At 40.6% G+C, this 18,599-nt stretch overlaps 1 protein-coding gene across 2 annotated transcripts in view; it reads right to left on the bottom strand.

Moving 5' to 3' along the window:
• Positions 1-18,599, bottom strand: part of LOC121897553 (neural-cadherin-like) — a 99,369-nt gene that overhangs the window by 23,089 nt on the left and 57,681 nt on the right. For both annotated transcript variants that reach the window (XM_042412119.1, XM_042412118.1), the window contains 8 exons: positions 16,978-18,586; positions 16,158-16,251; positions 15,153-15,337; positions 13,923-14,152; positions 13,150-13,427; positions 10,848-11,062; positions 9,203-9,330; positions 8,894-9,021 (listed from right to left, as the gene is read on the bottom strand). In XM_042412119.1, coding sequence (XP_042268053.1) covers positions 8,894-9,021; positions 9,203-9,330; positions 10,848-11,062; positions 13,150-13,427; positions 13,923-14,152; positions 15,153-15,337; positions 16,158-16,251; positions 16,978-18,586 — 2,867 coding nt within the window. The remainder of the gene's footprint in view (positions 1-8,893; positions 9,022-9,202; positions 9,331-10,847; positions 11,063-13,149; positions 13,428-13,922; positions 14,153-15,152; positions 15,338-16,157; positions 16,252-16,977; positions 18,587-18,599) is intronic.

Here is an 18,599-nt window from a genome sequence, read left to right as displayed (position 1 = left end):
AGTAACTGTTAAACTTTGTGACAGGATACTTTTTATTTCAGAATGACATTTTACCAAGTAACTGTCAGTGTAGCAGAGTGAAATGCTTCTATTTGCCATGACCATTACTCCCCATTTTATTTTATTTTATTTTTACAAAGTATTTTAACTGTTTCATTGCTGTGAAATGTCCGTGAGTTAGCGGTGTGTTTTAGCTTCGCTCGAGATTTCAGATTCTAAATGGCAGTCACCTGTGCTGTGTTTAGCCCCTGGTTTAATTAGCAAGTGTTCATGGAGAGTTTCGTCTCCTCTTCCACACATTTCATCACACAAAAGTGTGTAGGTGTGTTTACATTTATTGGCCCATAACTGTGTTGTAATTTTGCGCGTGTGTGTTATATCTCAGAAAATGACATGGATGGAGAAATGGTGGACTGTGGACTCACTGAAGTCATGGCTGGATATCTGTTTGATGGTTCCTTCAGAAAGCAAATAAAATTCAATAGTTTGTGTGCCAAATACAAGGAGGGTGAGACGATTGTTACATTAGAGCCAGTACCAATTGAGTTCACAGCAGAGCAACCTCAGCCTTCCACTGAACCAAGGCAAGTGCATCACTATGAGGCTTTAAGAGGCAGTTGTGGTTAACCTCTTCAACACAATATGGATGTGACACTGTCCTATAATATGGTAGCTATGGAAGCTACCTAAGGGATCCCCCCTTAGGTAGCTTCCAGGGTAAAATGGGAGTTCAAGGGGTTAATGTGCTTAACAACATAAAAATGAATCAATATTAATGTTTTTATGATAGTGGTTGTCTGCTCATTTGCATGGTGTGTGGTTCTGGTTTTTGCTTTTTCAAAAACAGTGTATAGTGAGACATTATAAAATGAAACTAGATATTGGCTGGGATTATTTTAGTTTTTAAGCTTAAACCTTGGCTTTTCCTGGTCTTAAAGGCAGCGTTACAGTAAAATGTTGAAATATTCTCAGTTGTGGCTGATTGAAATGAATATTGAATGGTTCTACCTGTTTGTTCATCATATCCATATTACTAATGATTCTTTAAGACCATTTTCTTGTGTGTAAATACCCTCTGAAAGAAATAATAGAGTAGTCATCCCAAAATACTGTCACATTATCACCAAAGGCTTATTTACCTTATTCCCAGGCTTTCTCCTCAACAGCCAAAAAAACAGCCAAATGTTTTGTTTTCCAGCAAGGAATACAATGGAAGTTTTTTAATTAATACTTAATTGTGACATCCAAATAAATTCAAATCCAACTCAAATCAAAGCCTGAAAAAAGGCCCCTGATTATTGCCGAAAAAGAACTAATAAGATCCACCCATCATAGTTTCATTGTTCTCTGGAGTTGTGAATACAAATGCGAACAGGACAGTGAGCTAGAAGAGCCTTGTCAATGCTTGACGTTTTTGGTATTTAAGAAGAGAGAAGGAGATTTGAGTTCGTCAATATTGCCAAGGTCTAAGTTTCCATATGAGCAGTGAGAACAGGCCTGAGCAAGTGCTGTCTGACTAAAGAATTTCTATTACAGGGTGTTTGCTCAATTTGGTTCAGTTCATAGTTTGTCACAGACTTGCATATATTGTTGCTGTCTGCTGTTCAATAGCCCATAATTGGGAAACACTGATGTAATCTTGTTGCATTGCAGTGGTGAACCAGCTCACAAGACACTACCCGTTGTGATTGTCATTCCAATCTTCCCCAAAGATGTCCTGATGAGGCTTGATGCCAAAGAACCATGTCACAAAGCGCCAAAACTATGCAATGAAATAATCAGATTGTTGTATGAAATGATGGCAGAACTCCCTGTAAGTATAACTGTTATTACCACCTTTGCTACTACAACTTTACTACTTGCGGTCTTGTTCTCTCCTGACTAGATCCCTGCTTGTGTTGTATCAGCTCTCAGATGTACGTTGCTTTGATAAAAGTGTCTGCTAAATGAAATTGTAAATTGTATTCAAGTTTCCAAGGTACTCATTGTGAAATACCCTTTCCTGAGAGAAATGGAGGGGAATGGCTATGCAAGTTGCATTTTGTTTTGTTTTGTTTTGTTTTGTTTTCTTGTTTTGTTTTTAAATCATTGATTTATCTGTATACATATATTTGCACAAGGTCTTGTTACTTAATCCTTACTTGCTAGAATATGCCAAATAGTCAAATGTGTTTGATTTTCACAAACACACCTGGCACACGTCCCTAAAGCAAAAATTTCAAGCAGAACATGCACCACTTGTCAGCAACAGTGAAGTCAGAAAGCTGAAAGAGGAGTTTGGCCACACAAAGCAGTCCAAAGCCACCAGTGCATCTGCAAGTTTGTGCCGAAAGCCAGCTAATCTAACATTTGTAAATCCATTTCCATATGCATAATTTATTCTCATGTTTTAATCACTTTTACTTTTTCACTTAGCGCAAGACAATATGAGGCAGACATTATAGACATTTAAATCTTTCTTGCACATACTCCACTCCCATCCTTCCACTGACTGTTCACTAGGTTTCAAACTGTTCATGCAGTTCAGTGGATATTTTAATCCAAAGCTCCTTAGTGTACAATGAGTGCACAGACTTTTAGCATGTATCTGTCTCTGTCATTATCTGTCACTATCTGAGCATTATCTGTCTCTGTCCTTTTGCCAAATGAAATCTGTGTTGGTGAGGATTCAACATCTGTTGAGGCCCATGTGAACGTGCCACAAAATGAGTATCGGAAGACACATCCAGACATCTCGACTGTCAAAGACCACATGGCACGAACGTTTCCCTGGAGACATCGTGAAGTCATAGAAAGGATGCCCCTGGAGGATATATTCAACAAATACTCATACTTAAGGATGCCTGCTGGAGTAAATATGGTGAAAACACTTAATATTACAGGGGAGTGTTATCAATCTATGTAATCATTTTGGATATACTGAAATTGAAGGCATGTCAATTGTTGTCACTGAAAAAAAGTTGAATAAAAATTTCTAAAAGTTGAGGTAATATAGTCTGTAAAGGTCACAATATTGAAGCTTAACAGCATGTTATGAGCCACAATTACTCTCAGTGATATACTGACTATTATTAATAATGTCTTCATGAATATTCTACAGTTTTTTGACAAGGTTGACCAAATCCATCCTTCAACAAGCAGCTTCTGTCATTGCTTCAAGGAAGGCTTCGCCTGTGTTTTGCCAAATGTGCTGAAACTGGCCGAGGGCAAATCCCCCCTAGCAAAACAGTACACTGACACAAGACAGGATGCCCTGGCTGAAGATTTACTAGGTAGTGACAGTCACCTTGCTGATGAACCTGACAATAGATCTGCTGTAATTACCACATTACCCACTGCCCTCACCTCGCTTTGGAGATGTAAAGTTCAGCCATATTCGCCGACTTCACTTCTGGCTAAAGGGCTACTGCTACGCTTTGGGAATTCCATATGTGGACAACTTTACAACTTCATGGAATAGGCCGACTTTCTTCAGATGTGATGGATTTCATCCAAATAGGCTTTGATCCAATCTGATGGTGATGAACATGCAACTCACAGTGAAGTTTTGTAATAACAATTGATGCTGGGTGAGTCCATCCTTCCTAAGATAGATATCCCGGTAATAGACGCATAGGTCTGTCAACCAAAACGTGCACATCCCACTCAGAAATATTAATAATCTATTAAAGATTTGGACGAATGCATCAACTTCTGCTTCCAGCACAAATACACTTAGAATGGCACTCTTGAATGTGAGATTTATATCCAGTAAGATTTTCTTTTTAAATGATTTTATTTTGTCTGCAAACTTAGATTTTATGTTTTAATTGAATCTTGGTTGCAAACTAATGATCATAGCCAGCTTGTTGAACTGTGATTGTGATTGAACCACACTATGATTGTTTCAACCAACCCAGGGTCAGTGGGCGTGGTGGTGGCCTTGTGTTTACAGGAAGAGCTTCAAATGTTAGCAAGTACCTTGTGATGAATTTTTTTCCTTTGACGTTCTCACTTTTAAACTTGGCAGTATCCATCCACTAATGTTTGCTATCATTTAAACCAACTGGCAGCTTTTTGGCAGAATTCTCTGAATTTTTATCCACTCTTGTTTTAAATTATGAGTTGTTCTTTGTGGCGATTTTAATATCCATGTTGATGACTCCACTAATGTTCATGCTACTAATTTTTTAAACATCCCTACTTCTTTTAACTTTGAACCATATGTGTGCGGACAAACACATAACTGTGGTCATATATTGGACCTTTTATTTACTTTATTTATTTGGGTGTAAAAATATCCTCTAGAATTAATGGATATGACTGTATCTGACCACAAATGTATAGTTTTTAACTGTGAATCACCAGTTATTAATACTGTTTCACCATACTCCTCATGTTTTTTAATGGGAAAAGTGTCTCAAAGTTCTGCACATTGTTTGATAATCAAAGCCCACACCTGTCTGAATATTCCCAAACCAATGAACTGGCTGACTGTTTTAATAGACTTTGGAGATATTCTCTATTGTCATGCTGCCCCATCAACACTTCAGCAGTTAAACCCTGTGTATCATAGTGCATTATACTTTATCACAAATGGCTGGATGGACTTCCTTACAGTCAAGAAGAAATAACCATCTCATGTTATTCATCTATAAAGCTCTACTGTTTCCAAACTACCTCACATCTCTTTTCTCATTTAAATCTAGTAACTACAGTACACCATCCAATGTCTGCTGATTGTGTTCTTGTCTTATGAATGTTTCTTGTTCTCAGGCCTCTCTTGGAAAAGAGATCTTAATCTCAGTGAGACTGCCTCATTAAATAAAGAATAAATAAATAAAATAAAAACATAAAAATGCAGCCTGCTTGTCTTCACTAAATATTATTGAACTTCTGAAGGTTAGGTCTAAGTCCTCAGAAAGAAAGAAGCCTTGGATAAACAACAGTATTCGCAGCTGTAAAAGGCAATGTAGGAAAGCGGAACACAGATGGAAAAAATCCGGTCCCAAAGTACATTACAATATTATGAAGGAGTTATTATTTCACTACAGCAATATTATTAAGGGTGTGAGAACACACTATTTTTCATAACTTATTTCTGCCCATCAACACAATCCTAGATTTTTATTTAAGACTGTCGATCAGCTGGAAAATCCTGCCCCTCCTTGTGCTCCAGTTGAAAGTGATGCTGATTATGAAATGTTTTTATCTTATTTTACTGATAAAGTGGGGTCAGTTAGAGCCTCTATTACCCCCAATGCCACTTACTCTGATGTCCCTCACCCGCAACATGACAGTCTGAGCCAGTTTTATCCCATTACCTTCTCTGAACTTTTAGAAACAATATCGTAAATGAGAGTGTCTTCCATCTCTCATGATATAATACCAACAGAGTTTTTTACTAAAAATAATGGAATCTTTTTGGCCCTGTTTGCTCTCTGTTTTTAACTGTTCATTGTCTAATGGTTGTGTCCCTAATTATTTTAAAACTGCTTGTGTGAAGCCACTGTTAAAAAGCCTGGGACAGATTCCTCCCTCAAAACTATGGACCAATTTGCAAGTTACCTTTTATATCAAAAAATTTAGAAAAAAATAGCGTCTCTCTGCAGATGAAAATAACATTTCTGAAAAGTTTCAATTTGGTTTCCTGAAGTATCACAGCACTGAGATGGCCCTGCTCAAGGTTACCAGTGACCTTTTAATGGCTGGTGGCATGTGCTCAGTCCTTGTACTCCTGGACCTTAGCGCAGCCTTTGATACAATTGGACTGAGGCACGGGGTGGGGATATCTGGTAAAGCTTTAGAATGGTTTCTATCAAATAGGAGGTTCTGTGTCTCTGTGAACAAGTATGTCCTTTCATTTTCTTCTGTTCGGTATGGTGTGCCTCAGGGGTTGGTTTTGGGACCAATTTTTATTTTCTTTATATATGCTTCGCCTTGGGCACATTATTCATAGACATGGTGTCTCTTTCCATTGTTATGCTGATGATATGCAGGTGTACCTACCCATTACATCCACAGACCCTGGAGTGCTGAGTGCACTTAATGACTGCCTTTGTGATGTCAAAAACTGGATGTCAAAAATTTTACTTCAGCTGAACTCAAACTAGACTGAGATCCTTGTCATCGGGTCCCAGCACATGGCAAAACAAATCCTGCCATCTGCTGGTTCCCTAGTTCAACATATCAAGCCTGTTGAAGGGAATCTTGGCATCTGGTTTGATAGTAATTTATGTTTTGAGCAGCACACCACAAAGCTTGTGCAATCATGTTTTTATCATCTTAGAAATATTTAAAAATACAATCTATTTCAACTTCTAAAGACACAGAGACCATTTTACAAGCCTTCATCTCATCATGTCTGGATTATTGCAATAGCCTTTTTACTTGCCTGAACCAAAAATCTGTTGATCAACTCTAGACTGTACAGAACTCAGCTGCCAGGCTTTTAACCAGAGCCAAGAGACATGATCACATCACTCTTGTTTTAGCCTCATTACATTAGCTCCCTGAATGTTTCAAAAATTATTTTAGTGATTTTAAGATCTTACTGATAACTTTCAAGGCTCTTCATGGCCTCTCTTCCTGCTATATTTTTGACATATACTACTGGTACATACTTGGGTCCTTGGGCAGAGGTCTTTTGTCTGTTCCAGAGTCCCGGCTGAAAACTAAAGAGGAAAGAGCTTTTGCAGTCAGGGCCCCGAGGCTCTGGAACAATCTGCCTGAGGAAATCAGGTCAGTTGACTCAGTGATCTCTTTTAAGTCCCTTCTTAACCCATACTTTTATCGGACAGCCTTTCCTGATTTTACTTGATATTTAATTTTCTTTGAACTGTCTTTTATCTCCTTTAAAAATGTTTTTCTATTCTTGCTTGTCCTACACTGAATTGTTTTTTAGACCAATTTTTTTTTTGTTTTCTTTTTAAAACTTGATTTTATGACTTGTCAGTGTTATTTTGCTGCCTTGTGAAGCTCTTTGTAACTTGGACTTTGAAAAGGGCTCTATAAATAAAGATTATTATTATTATTATCATTATATTTTAGATTTCAAATTCAGTGAGAATACATACAAAGTCAATGCAAAGACACGAATGACACAAATACACGAAATTTGTGACTCGAACACGTGAAATTTGAGTCATTCGTGTATTCACACAATTTGAAAATATTGAACTTGAGTGAAAAATTCACGCGTGTCGTGGGACTGGCCAACAGACAGCTTTTGAGAACTGGCCAGCTAAGGAGGAGAGCGCCAGGGAGCATGTTGGTGCTGCTGCTGCTGATTTCTAGAGGAATAAACACACACTGGACCACCAAACCAGTCACACCAGATTCTGCTCTAATCTGGAGCCATTTACCGGCACGGGGAGTTTATTTTTTAAATTTCTGAGATTAAAAAAATGATTTATCCTCACTTTTGCTTCTCCACCTAACTGGACCTAACACTGGAGTCACACACCCCCCTCAGCTGCTGTCATCAGTAATAAATATCTTAAATGCCTGTGAGTTGAAATAATTTCAAAGTTACACTGTGTAACTGTGTAATGTATATATAGATATATATGTAAATTAAACATGTCGCTGCCATATTTATGCCTTTAGATGACATTATTTTGAGTGTGGATGGAGTAGCTACAATGTTAGCAGAGCTCTGATCGATTTGAACTCCATTCACAAAAAACAAGCATTTTAAAAGTTGTTTGCTTGTCGTCTTGTGGACAGACCTGACAAAGCATGAATACAGGCATCATGATGTAGTTATTTCAGCATCCTTTTGATCCGTTTATTGTGATTAAATCATAGCATCCTCTAAGTTTATTTTGGCTTCATACCGCTTCCGTCTGCAGTTGTCGTCTGGGAAGTGCAGCAAATCAACAGATTTTTGGGGGGAGTTTTGTGTGACGGGTTAATCCAGTTTATCACAACAAAACGAACAGAGAAGAGTTGATAATGTATCTCTCAGTGTCTATAGATAAGAGTCGGTATGACTGTTGTTAGCAGGAGGACTGAATCGTCATGATAGCAGGCAGGCTGAGCTTCAGTAACATCCCAGCTCTGGCTCTCATTGTCCCGGTGGGGACTAGTCGGTGTCTGCCGTTGCTCTCTGGCTGTTTGGCGCAAATAAACACAAATGGTCACTCTCATGTGAGTAACTCAAGGCGAAAATTTGCTTTGCGCTTGGTGTGAACACACCATAAAAAAGAGTGTCATCTGTATACAGCAGATGGGCCTTTGTTTCCTGAGTCCTCCGGACAGATCAAATGAAGATGAAGAAACCTCTCGTCTGTATAGATGGCAGTGTGTGCCTGACAGCCATGTGTTATTTTTGAAGTCCAGAGTATCTCTCCAATATTTCCTAAGATTCACTTCTGAAATTTCCATCTCGTATGTGGAGATCAACTCTGAGCATCTATCTTCAATATCATGGAGTTGCTGGGTGTTGAATTTTGTTTTAATTTCTTTCTTTAGATCAATGATTTCAGATTGCGTTTTGGATAGTTCATTTTTGGATGACCAGCAGTATTAAGTCCAAAGACCATTTATTCTTCACATTTAGACATTGTCCATTTGGGCCATGCATGGTTCATAGATTAGACAGTGAACAGAACAAAACTTTAGCAGATTACTAGTTTCCAACCACAGGAAAATCCCAGAGGGAGGTCTGGAGAATACTAATACTAATACTACTTCTTGAACTGGGAGTTCCTCAAAACGAGACTTATTTATTTATCTATTTATGGATATGTTCATTTATTAATTACAAAACATAATAAATACTATTTATAATGTATCTGTTGATTTACTGCTTGCAGCCTGAGGTGTTTATTGGCTCCCTTTAGAATTCAGAAGAACTTCTTGGTGTTTATATTGTGCAGTGTTGGTTGTTTTGTGTAATTATTGATCTTACTTGTCCCTGTTTGGTGTGACCCCTCGAATTTCACAGGATGAGCGGTCCTCTGTCATTGCCCATGAGTCCACGCCTTCTGTCTCCATGACAATTGCACTGGAACATCGATCAAGGGTGAAGCGCACTTCCTTTAAATTGGGGAAGAGTGGAGAGAGGTCAACACTGCTGCAGTGTGTGGATATGTGGGTATACTGTAGCCAGACACGCTCTACAAATTACAGCATATATTTTAATCGGACATATTCTCCATATGCAAGGAGAAAGAGAGAAAACGATATAATGAGACTAGCATGAATAAAGTTCTCTTACTTTACTGTTACTCCTCACATCAAGTCGATGCCAGCGTCTGTCAGCGATCCCAACGTTATTTGTTAACTGGAGGACCAGGGTGCCAGATCCGTGGTTAATTTTCAGACTGGGTGTCCCACCAATCAGTTCTGAGGAAAAAAGAGTTCAGAATTAACACTAGCTACTAAAAAGTAAATCAAGATCACTGTTACACCTGAATGAAACGTTTGTACCGCAAACAACAACTATAGATTTGTAGAATTTTAAAAAAAACAGCTTAATTTGCTTGCACAGACAAAATGTAGAGGCAGGATCAAGAAAAAAACTGATAAAATGCATTGCAAAAGAAAAACAGGCAAGATGCAAATATCTAGTTTGTGCAGACATGGGAAAAACCCAAGAGACTTATGAAAGCATCTTACCTCAAGAAAAACATACAGTGTGAACAAAAAAAAAAAAGAGGATGACAATATAACACAACTAGATTACACAGGAGAATCTGAATAGCACCAGAAACAAGGTGATAGTGATAGCTACAGTTTGTGTGTTGTGAAACAGGAAATAAAAATCAATGTAACAGTAAGTTCATCCAAATTAATGAATGTAATGATGACAATGTTTCTAGGATGAGATGTTGCCGCAGATTTTTTTCTTTTTAATCTTATTTTTAAATGATGTGGGCCCCACAAATGAAATTGAATTCACCTCCAATGTTTGGGGTGAAGGCATAAATCTAAGAGACTAAAAAAAAAAAAAGAGAGAGAGACAAAGAAACAGAACAATCTGCATGGTTAGATACCACCAGTGGAAAATGAGAAAATATGTTTTGTTGTAATTGTATATGTGTGTGTGTGTGTGTGTGTGAGAGAGAGAGACATATGGAGAGAAAGCAAGTCAAGACAATTAAACTACAGCACAAAACACATGATTAGGACTAGTTTATATAATATTTTACGAGCAAGTATTTAGAGTATACTTAAATTGGAGGCATAAACAATTCCAACATTACTTGAACACTTATTTTAATTTAAATCTTCATCGCCATTATTATTGTTTTCCTGTATCTTCAACTATTCTGGGGTTTTTTTCAGTAATGAGGCTCCTTCAAAGTCTGTTTTGCATTTGGTCTCTTGGAAATATTACGCTTATGACATTGTAACACTATTTATAAACATATTGTAAGCATTAAGCCTTACACCCAGCCATTGCTACACCCTTTCACCTATTCAGTTTTATTTTTACCACTGTCCTCCGCCTGGAGGATTCAGGTTGGAGCCTTTTTGTCAGCAGGAATAAACCCTGCTGACGTGTCCTTGATTAAGACACTGAATGTCTACCAGGCACTGAGTCTGAACCACTGCTCTGATGCTGAAGCAAAGGGGATAAGCAAAAACAGAATTTCTCATGGCACACGGCAAAGAATTACAATCACATTAAACAGTAAAGCTGGCTTGCCCGTGCAGCACCACATTAAGTACTTACAGTATAATTCTGTAGAGTGAGTGTTCGTATCCCTCAGCAGTACACTAACGAACAAAATTTGCCTCATATATCTGATTAGCTGCCACCCAGTAATTAAACACACAAAATTAAGTTCCAAGTTTTATTGCAATAATGGCCCAAAGGCCCCTTGGCACACATCTAATTATCCAGACTCATTCTTTACCTATGGCCATGTAGTCCTCAGCGTCCCCAGGCAGCAGAGTGGTCAAAGGGCCAGAATACAGTAGCAGTCCGTCATCTTCCTCTGTCATAAACTCCAGTGAAAGATGGCTATCAAAGCATGGCCTTATGGGGGGAAACCAGGCATAGCCGTTGCCAAGGAAACTAAGTCTCATCTGCTGACAGTCTGGCCCCTCAAGCTGTGGGGGGCAGTGGCACCTGTAGCACCGTGGAGGAAAAAAACAGAGGAAAATAAAGGCAAAACAAGGGGATAGAAACAATCACTGTCGTCCATGTTTTCTGCTCTGAGAAATCTTCCCACTGTCCAATCTCTGGATCTAAACGTGATGACTTTTCTCCGGCGTACGTGACAGTCTTGTTGATTCAAACAGGCAGGGGCTTTGACTTTGCTCCAACACGGACAGCTAAGAAAACACTTCTATAAATCAATTGTTTGCATTGGCCACAAAGCCCCTAATATTCAACCCTACATTAAATCAATTAGCTATGAACACGACATCATTCCGGTCTGTTCTTTATCTATCACAGCTGCCCGAGCTGAACCCTCTGGAGACTGCTCCTGCACGGCACATCATGTCTCCTTTGTTAGGAGATAATTAATTCTATTTCTCTCACTTTTCTATGCACCGTACCACCACTGATTTCCTGGACTTTTTTTCTTACTTATCCCCACCCGCCCCCTTCTGATTTTTAAGGTATTACACACGCTGCATCTCCTTGTGCTTGTCTACTTTGATTAGAGCCTGAGTGTTAAGGATCACCGCTCTTGCAGAAACATTAACTAGAAATGAATGTTTTCAGTGCCTTTCTTGAATTTGCTTGTTTATAAGAGAGTAATTGTAAATATCAGAAATCATAGACAAACCTAAACATCACTGAAGAGATACATGCAATGATGAAAAACAGCCCATTCAATCATTGGATGGAAGGGACCGGTTGATCTCATCCTGTCCTCTCCACTGCAGGCATGTGAGACAAGCTGGCTTTGCTGATAATGTCAAAGCCATCTATTTTCATGCAGTGTCTGAGGAAGGCTGTGTGTACTGAGGCTGTTAGGGGCTGTTTCTCCCCATTGCTGTTTATTCTGCAGAGGGGCAACACATGTCAGGAATACTGATCCATACGCAGCAAAAGGGACGGCTTAGGCAGAGTGTAGCCTTATGCATACATATGCACACGCCAAAGCGCAGCACCTCACTCTTTCACTGCTCTTTCATGTGACTCAAGAGAGCAATGCCAATCCAAATCAAGAAGTACAGGGCATGTTTTTCTCACTTCTGACTGACAATATCTGATCAGCTGCTGTCTGAGGTTGCCTGTTAAGCTCCTTCAACAGAGGATAGAACCAAAAATTGGATTCTTTATGGTTGTACTGCATTCACATGAGGGCACGTATAGCACATATGGGGAGATATTCCTCTTACAGAACAAGGGCTTCTCGCAGCAGTGTGCAGATCAACTGCAGCAGAGATAATTTAAAAGATAAAAGTGAAAAAAAAGAGTTCTGTACATTCTCCCTCTGTAGATTTTCCTTTGACAAACTTGCATGTTCATGTAAATGGCATTAAATGAGCTTTTGAGAAGTTGTGAGCATAGAGGGGGGCCAGTTGTACTAATCCTCTTGCCCTATATTTATTTAATCTGGGCATTAGTGTGTGCATGAAATGAACTACATGCTGTTACTTCTGACTCCCACAGAGACCCACACACTTGAAGGTGAAGGCCTTCACATTGATTACTGGCATTTGGTCAATATTTAAGGTTAATATTCAAGTTACTGGTTAATGACCTTGATACGAGGGCTATATATTTTATTTATTGTTAACTTGTGCAAAACACAGTGCTGACAATCTTTTAAAATTCAATATTACGCTATAAATATAGCCTGTTTAAATACAATAAAATTATATACAAATATAATATATACATATAAATAAATAAAATTTGGGCAAGATACACTCAGATTTCAGTTTTCAGAAGGACATACACACACATGTACATTACCTCCATGGCAAAGAGACCAAAGCCCTTTGAGAAATCCTGCTACTCTATATTCAGCTAACGACACAGCAAAGCAGCTTGAGCAAGTTAGGTCAAGTTACAGGTGAAGGAGAGTTTTCTCACGGGGGGTGCTGTTAGTAATTCTGAGCTCATTTTCGAGGATGTCACTCTTACAGTAAGTCTAACAAGACTAGAGAGGAGACTGCAGGAAAGACTATTCCTGTTTTCTATCTTTTTAAGAGCAAACTGTAGTCCTCCTGAACCACTGCGGACATGCCTCTCACCTGTATCCATTCTGGGTGTCGATGCAGGTTCCTCCATTAAGGCATGGGTTACTGGGGTAGGAAGAGCAGGGTTGGTGGGTCATTTCCCTGGCAGTGCAGCCACACATAGCCGAGGACGTCACCTTCACTGAGACAACGGACAAAGCACCCGAGTCTACCAGGGTGGGCGAGTCACTAATGCTTAAATGCGTGGAGCAGCCGCCGGATGCCTTACAGTCTGTGTGCACACACTCGTCTACCTGCACCTGGCTCACATTCACACGCAGCAGGGACTGCAGCTGCAAAGGGTGAGAGAGGAAGGGAGACAAAAATGGGAATTACAGTAATTGTCAGTAAAAATACAAGGATTTGTATCTCCAGTGTTTTATGTTGACACAGTAATAACGTGGAAAGATAAAACAACTTCACAAACAATACAAAATAGGAATGAAAAGCACACAACCCTAATCTACATAAATGCTTTCAATATTCATATAAATGGTGGTTGCTAAAGCAGCAAGGCATATAGTTAGGCATGACAGAGGAATTAAAATGATGCAGAATCAAAACATGGATGAAAAGAAGTGTATAAAAAAAGGAAAGGAGACATTGACAAAAAATTAATGGGAGAGACAAAGAGACATGGCAGGGCCAGGCAGTAAACAGACAGAAAGTTGGTATGAAAATAAAAGGGCAGATAAAAAGCCCTGTTATCGTTTCCCCTCAAGCCTCCAAGTATATCACTTGATATATGAGCACTGATCTCTATCTATCAGACAAGACAGTATATATACCTTCTTTTTATGTGCCGCGAGGACACCATGTAATTTCTCTGAGCGCAGGTAGCCAGTATCAGTTAGCACATAGAAGTGGATGTCCACTGTTTTTTCATCTCTGTCTGTTATGCTGAAAATGTTGATGCTCCCCGGTCTGACAGACAGGGTTTCAGACAGGAAGTCCCAGAACGTCTCAAGCCGACTCTTCCCCTCGACGTGAGAGTCGATAAAATCTCTCGCTGTAATGCCTTCAGGAGACAAAGAGAGTGGGGGTTCATGCAATAAGAACTACTGACTCGTCAATGACAACTACGGAGTTGATCAAAGCCTAGTGAGTTCCTGATTCCATTAGCACAAGAGATAGCCTAACATCTCCCTCTATTGATCCATTTCCTCACTGAATCATCCATAAGGTGAAGGAGGCGTGATGCAATTGAGTAAAATTCTTTATTTCTTCACTGAAATAAACCGAGGGTCTTGAGGAACTGCCTTGTACAAAATATTGTAATGTCCAGGAAAATCAATCACATTTGTGGTGCCACCTTCCAATAATATCTTGAGAGTGTGGGGAGTCATCTTTAATCTCCAAAAATGATAATGACTTGAAGTCAGAGACATCCATAATAGCCTTCAACTCTGTTCGCCGAATGGCTTTTTAAATGTCAAGGACTTTACCTGACACTTCCAAATTGACCTTTATAACTCCGATTTGCTCTGAGAGAGTGACAGAAAAATGAAGATTCTAACATAAACTTCAGAGTTTTGAAGAGTAAGAAGAATAAGGAAACTATTACCAACAGGCAATGTGAATTGTTGCTTTACAATGCTTAGAAATGTTAAATAATGCAGTATAAAAATTCTCCTGACAGCCTATTATTTCAGCGTTAACTGGATTGACAACCTGATAATCATTCAATGAAAAGTACCAATTTATTCATGCCTGTGGCAGATGCTGTCTCTTTCAACATCAGCTTCAAAAAGGAATTTAACAACAATGGTAACAACAAAGAGCAAGCTTTCTACTTTGTGTTGAATGACGGAGATGGGGGAATCCAATTGAAAAACTATTATACTCAATATTTTCTTGACTTATAGTTCTGGGGGTCATGTAGAGACATAACAGGTAAATAGATATATGTTGCTGTGAGTTGAATCACGCAACATCCCTCTGAGCTGCAGGAACCCAATAAGTAAAAATTAACACTGCGTTTATGCCATCATGTCAGTCAATGTTTCTGCTAACATTACCGGTCAAGCGCAGCGAGGCAGACGACAGGATAGCCTTTTCCTCCAGATCTCTGACATGAACTCTGACCCCAGATATCACATCAGGCCACACCCCATCAGACACCCCGATCCTCAACCAATAGCTGCCTGGTGGAGGGCTCTGTCGGAGGGTCAGCACTCCTGAGCTCTGATTCAGGCTGAAGTATCTGAGAAAAGACGAGGATCTGTTAAGTAGGAGAGGACGGCTTCAGTGGGAGATGAGAGGGAGAAAAAAGACAAGTGGCTTCTTTTGTTTCTGAGCTCTTGTTCGGAAGAAAAATACCTGACAGATGGCAGACAGACAAGTAGAGAATTGGTCAGCAGTACTTGGGTTTACTCCAGCAGGAAGTAAATGTAAATTCACTTTCAGAAAACACAAAGAAACAGTAAAAGAAAAGACGCCAAGAAGAAGAAAAACAAAAGACAAATTCTTTGGCTCCAAAAGCTCCTAAAAGAGCTTGATAGTTGTCATGGTAACTGTCAGAATTTGTTATATGAATAAAACAAATGTGCAATTGGTATTTCTAATCTGATCTTGAGGGTATGAATACTGAATAGCTGCACAAGGTCCCTGATGGAGTCAGACTGTGCTCATATGGCTGTTTCATCTCGGAACATCATACAGGTGGACTGAGATTGCTTAGTTTGTTTGAATCTGATTGCATTTTCCAGAATGGCAATCACTGTTGATGGTTATGATTAAAGTCCCTTTGGAGGTTGTTCCTTATATTAGAGGCCTGGGAATTGGATCTAAGATTAGGAGGAGTACCGGTTGGGCTTGTTTCAAGCCGAGTGATATCATTGAAAGAGGTCTTGTTAGAGAAATACACCCTGAATGCTGAGTCTACATGCTCTTTATTTTTTCAAATTCTACACATTTGGCAGTTCTTCTGGTACTGTATTGCTTTATCACTTGTACTTATGCTGCACATTTGGAGATCAACATGTTTTCGGAAAAATTATATGCATTTAACAGAGAGCTCTTACTTGGCTGCACTTGTCTCCAGAGTGTAGGTCTTGTTGTCCCAGTCATCAGGATCTGGGGCATATACCTTCCCCATTGCCGCATTTGCCATCCTTCCTGTTCAAGGTAAACACACACACACACACACATTCATTCCGTCTGGACAGAATCTGCTGATGCCAACACTTATCTTTTCGTCCCTCTCTTCTCCTTATCTTGCATTCTTGTGTTCTGTTCTACTTATTATGCTCATAACTGTGGAGCCCCACTGCTGGAATGAATAGGCTCTCAGTGCTCCACTTCAGAGAGCGTGGAGCTTAAGGAAGCGGGGCTATCTCGGTATGGATTATGTTATTATCGACCTGCAGTGCCAGAGTACTGCAGCTGGGTAAACAATGGCAGCCTGGATGAGTCACGGCGCTCCTGTTTTTCACAATTACCAAAACTGCTATGTAGCTGAGTGTGCGATCAAATCACTAACAAGCCTACATACCTGATTAACTTACCTGGAGGGTAAAAAATTTTTACAAAAAAAGAAAATTCATGATCCTTATCATAATGTGATGTTCAGATGAGCTTTAAGCAAAGGGTTGGCAAGGGAAGTGCTGAGGGCTTGAGAAAGGATTTGATGATGATATTACCATAACAAAACACTGTTGGAATGTAAAAAGAAGAGCACAATTATGAATTCCAGACTACGCCAAGCAGGTATAGGAGTAAAAACTTTTCCCTTCAGCTGTAGTCTCAGTTTCCTCTCTTCACTCATGCTCTGCCTGCAGTGCAACGCTCTGTAGCGAAAACAAGGGCCAAGGAGAATGAAATGAGCGGAAGCAAGCAACTCACCCTTTCGGCTATGCACATAGACATCTTTTTCTCCTTCCTGATGGGCGTTATCATTCTGGTCGCCAATAGTGATGGTGAGCGTGCTTGTGGCTGTCATTGGAGGATCGCCGCTGTCAATCATAATCACCGGTAAATAAATCTGTCTTTGCCTTTCCCTGTCGAATCTCCGCAGGGCAGTGAGTGTAGCAGACCCGTTCCCATGATCCTGCAGGTGGAAATCGATAGAGTAGAGTGAAGGCAGGGAGAGAAAGAAAGGAGGCCCATGCTCTGGGGAGTCTTTGTCCACAACATGAAGCAGAGTTGAGCTCTTGTTGAGCCAGACTACTTGAGGTGCTGGACTGTTCTCCCACAGCACAGGAGTATAGGCCGTCTCCAACTCTGGCCCGTTGTCATTCATGTCCTGCAGCGGTAAGTGGACCGTGACACTGCCAGTCCGTGCTGGGGTACCCTGGTCTGTCGCTATGACGACCAACTCATAACCTGACACTGTCTCCCTATCCAGCGGCTTGGCAACTGTGACCGTACCGGCTCGGCTGACTGTAAAATGTCCATATGGGTCGGACTGAGGAAGAATGCTGTACAGAATGTCCCCATTCAACCCGGAGTCAGAGTCAGCGGCTACGACCTGAATGATACTGGCTCCTACGGTCACGTCCTCAGGCAATGGGGAGAGAAGGTGGGAGCTTGGGGCAAACACAGGAGCATTATCATTCTCATCCTCCACTAGAATCAGGCAGTGGATAAGGCTGGAGAAGTCAGAGTCTTCCACCCTGACAGTAAGGTTAAAACGCTGCTCCCCTGGCTTCTCAAAGTCCAGTTTCTTCTTCAGTTTTAGAGTTCCCGTCTGCTCCAGTCTGTGGCTTACCACGTAGAATTGCTGCTCCGGGTCTCCTGCCATCACACTGAAGGCCAGTTGTCCATACGTGCCAGCGTCAGGGTCCACAGCGCTCAACTCCAGAATGGAAGTGTCCACATCAGTGCTCTCAGGTACACGAGCACCACACCAGTCCTCTCTAAACTTTGGCACATGGTCATTGATGTCTGTTACAACTATAGTGGCAGTTGCTGTACCTGTCATACCACCGCCATCCCGGGCCTCAACTACCAGCCGGTGGATGTCAGCAATCTCCCGGTCCAGACCATCTGCTGCCACAGAAATGGTTCCGGTGCTGGAATCAATTGTGAAAAGTTCTGCATTGTTTGTGTTGTGCACATTTTGAGTAATCCGGTAGGTGAGGATTGCATTCTGACCTACTGCTGCATCGTCAAGGTCTACCGCTGTCATTTCCACAACAAACGTTCCAGGAGGGGAGTTCTCCGCCACGCTACTGTGACAATTATCAGGCGCACAGGAGAAGGTGGGTGCATTGTCATTGATGTCCCACACGTTGATAATAACATCAGTGAAGCCAGTAAGTCCCTCGCCCTCCTCGTCTGTTGCCATAACAACAAAGCGCCAGACGGCACGCTCTTCTCGGTCCATGGTGCGCTGGGCATACATCTCCCCTGTGATGTCATTGATCATGAAGTGTGACTCTGCCCCTTGGCCATGAATGGAATACCGTATAGCGCCCTGGTCTGCATCTTTGTCTGGGTCAGTGGCTGTCACCTGCAGAGATAAA

This window comes from Thunnus maccoyii, chromosome 5, assembly GCF_910596095.1.
Source record: "Thunnus maccoyii chromosome 5, fThuMac1.1, whole genome shotgun sequence".
Lineage (NCBI taxonomy): Eukaryota > Metazoa > Chordata > Actinopteri > Scombriformes > Scombridae > Thunnus > Thunnus maccoyii.
Note: the sequence above shows the minus strand (reverse complement) of the source record. Positions and strands in the feature narration are given on the sequence as shown.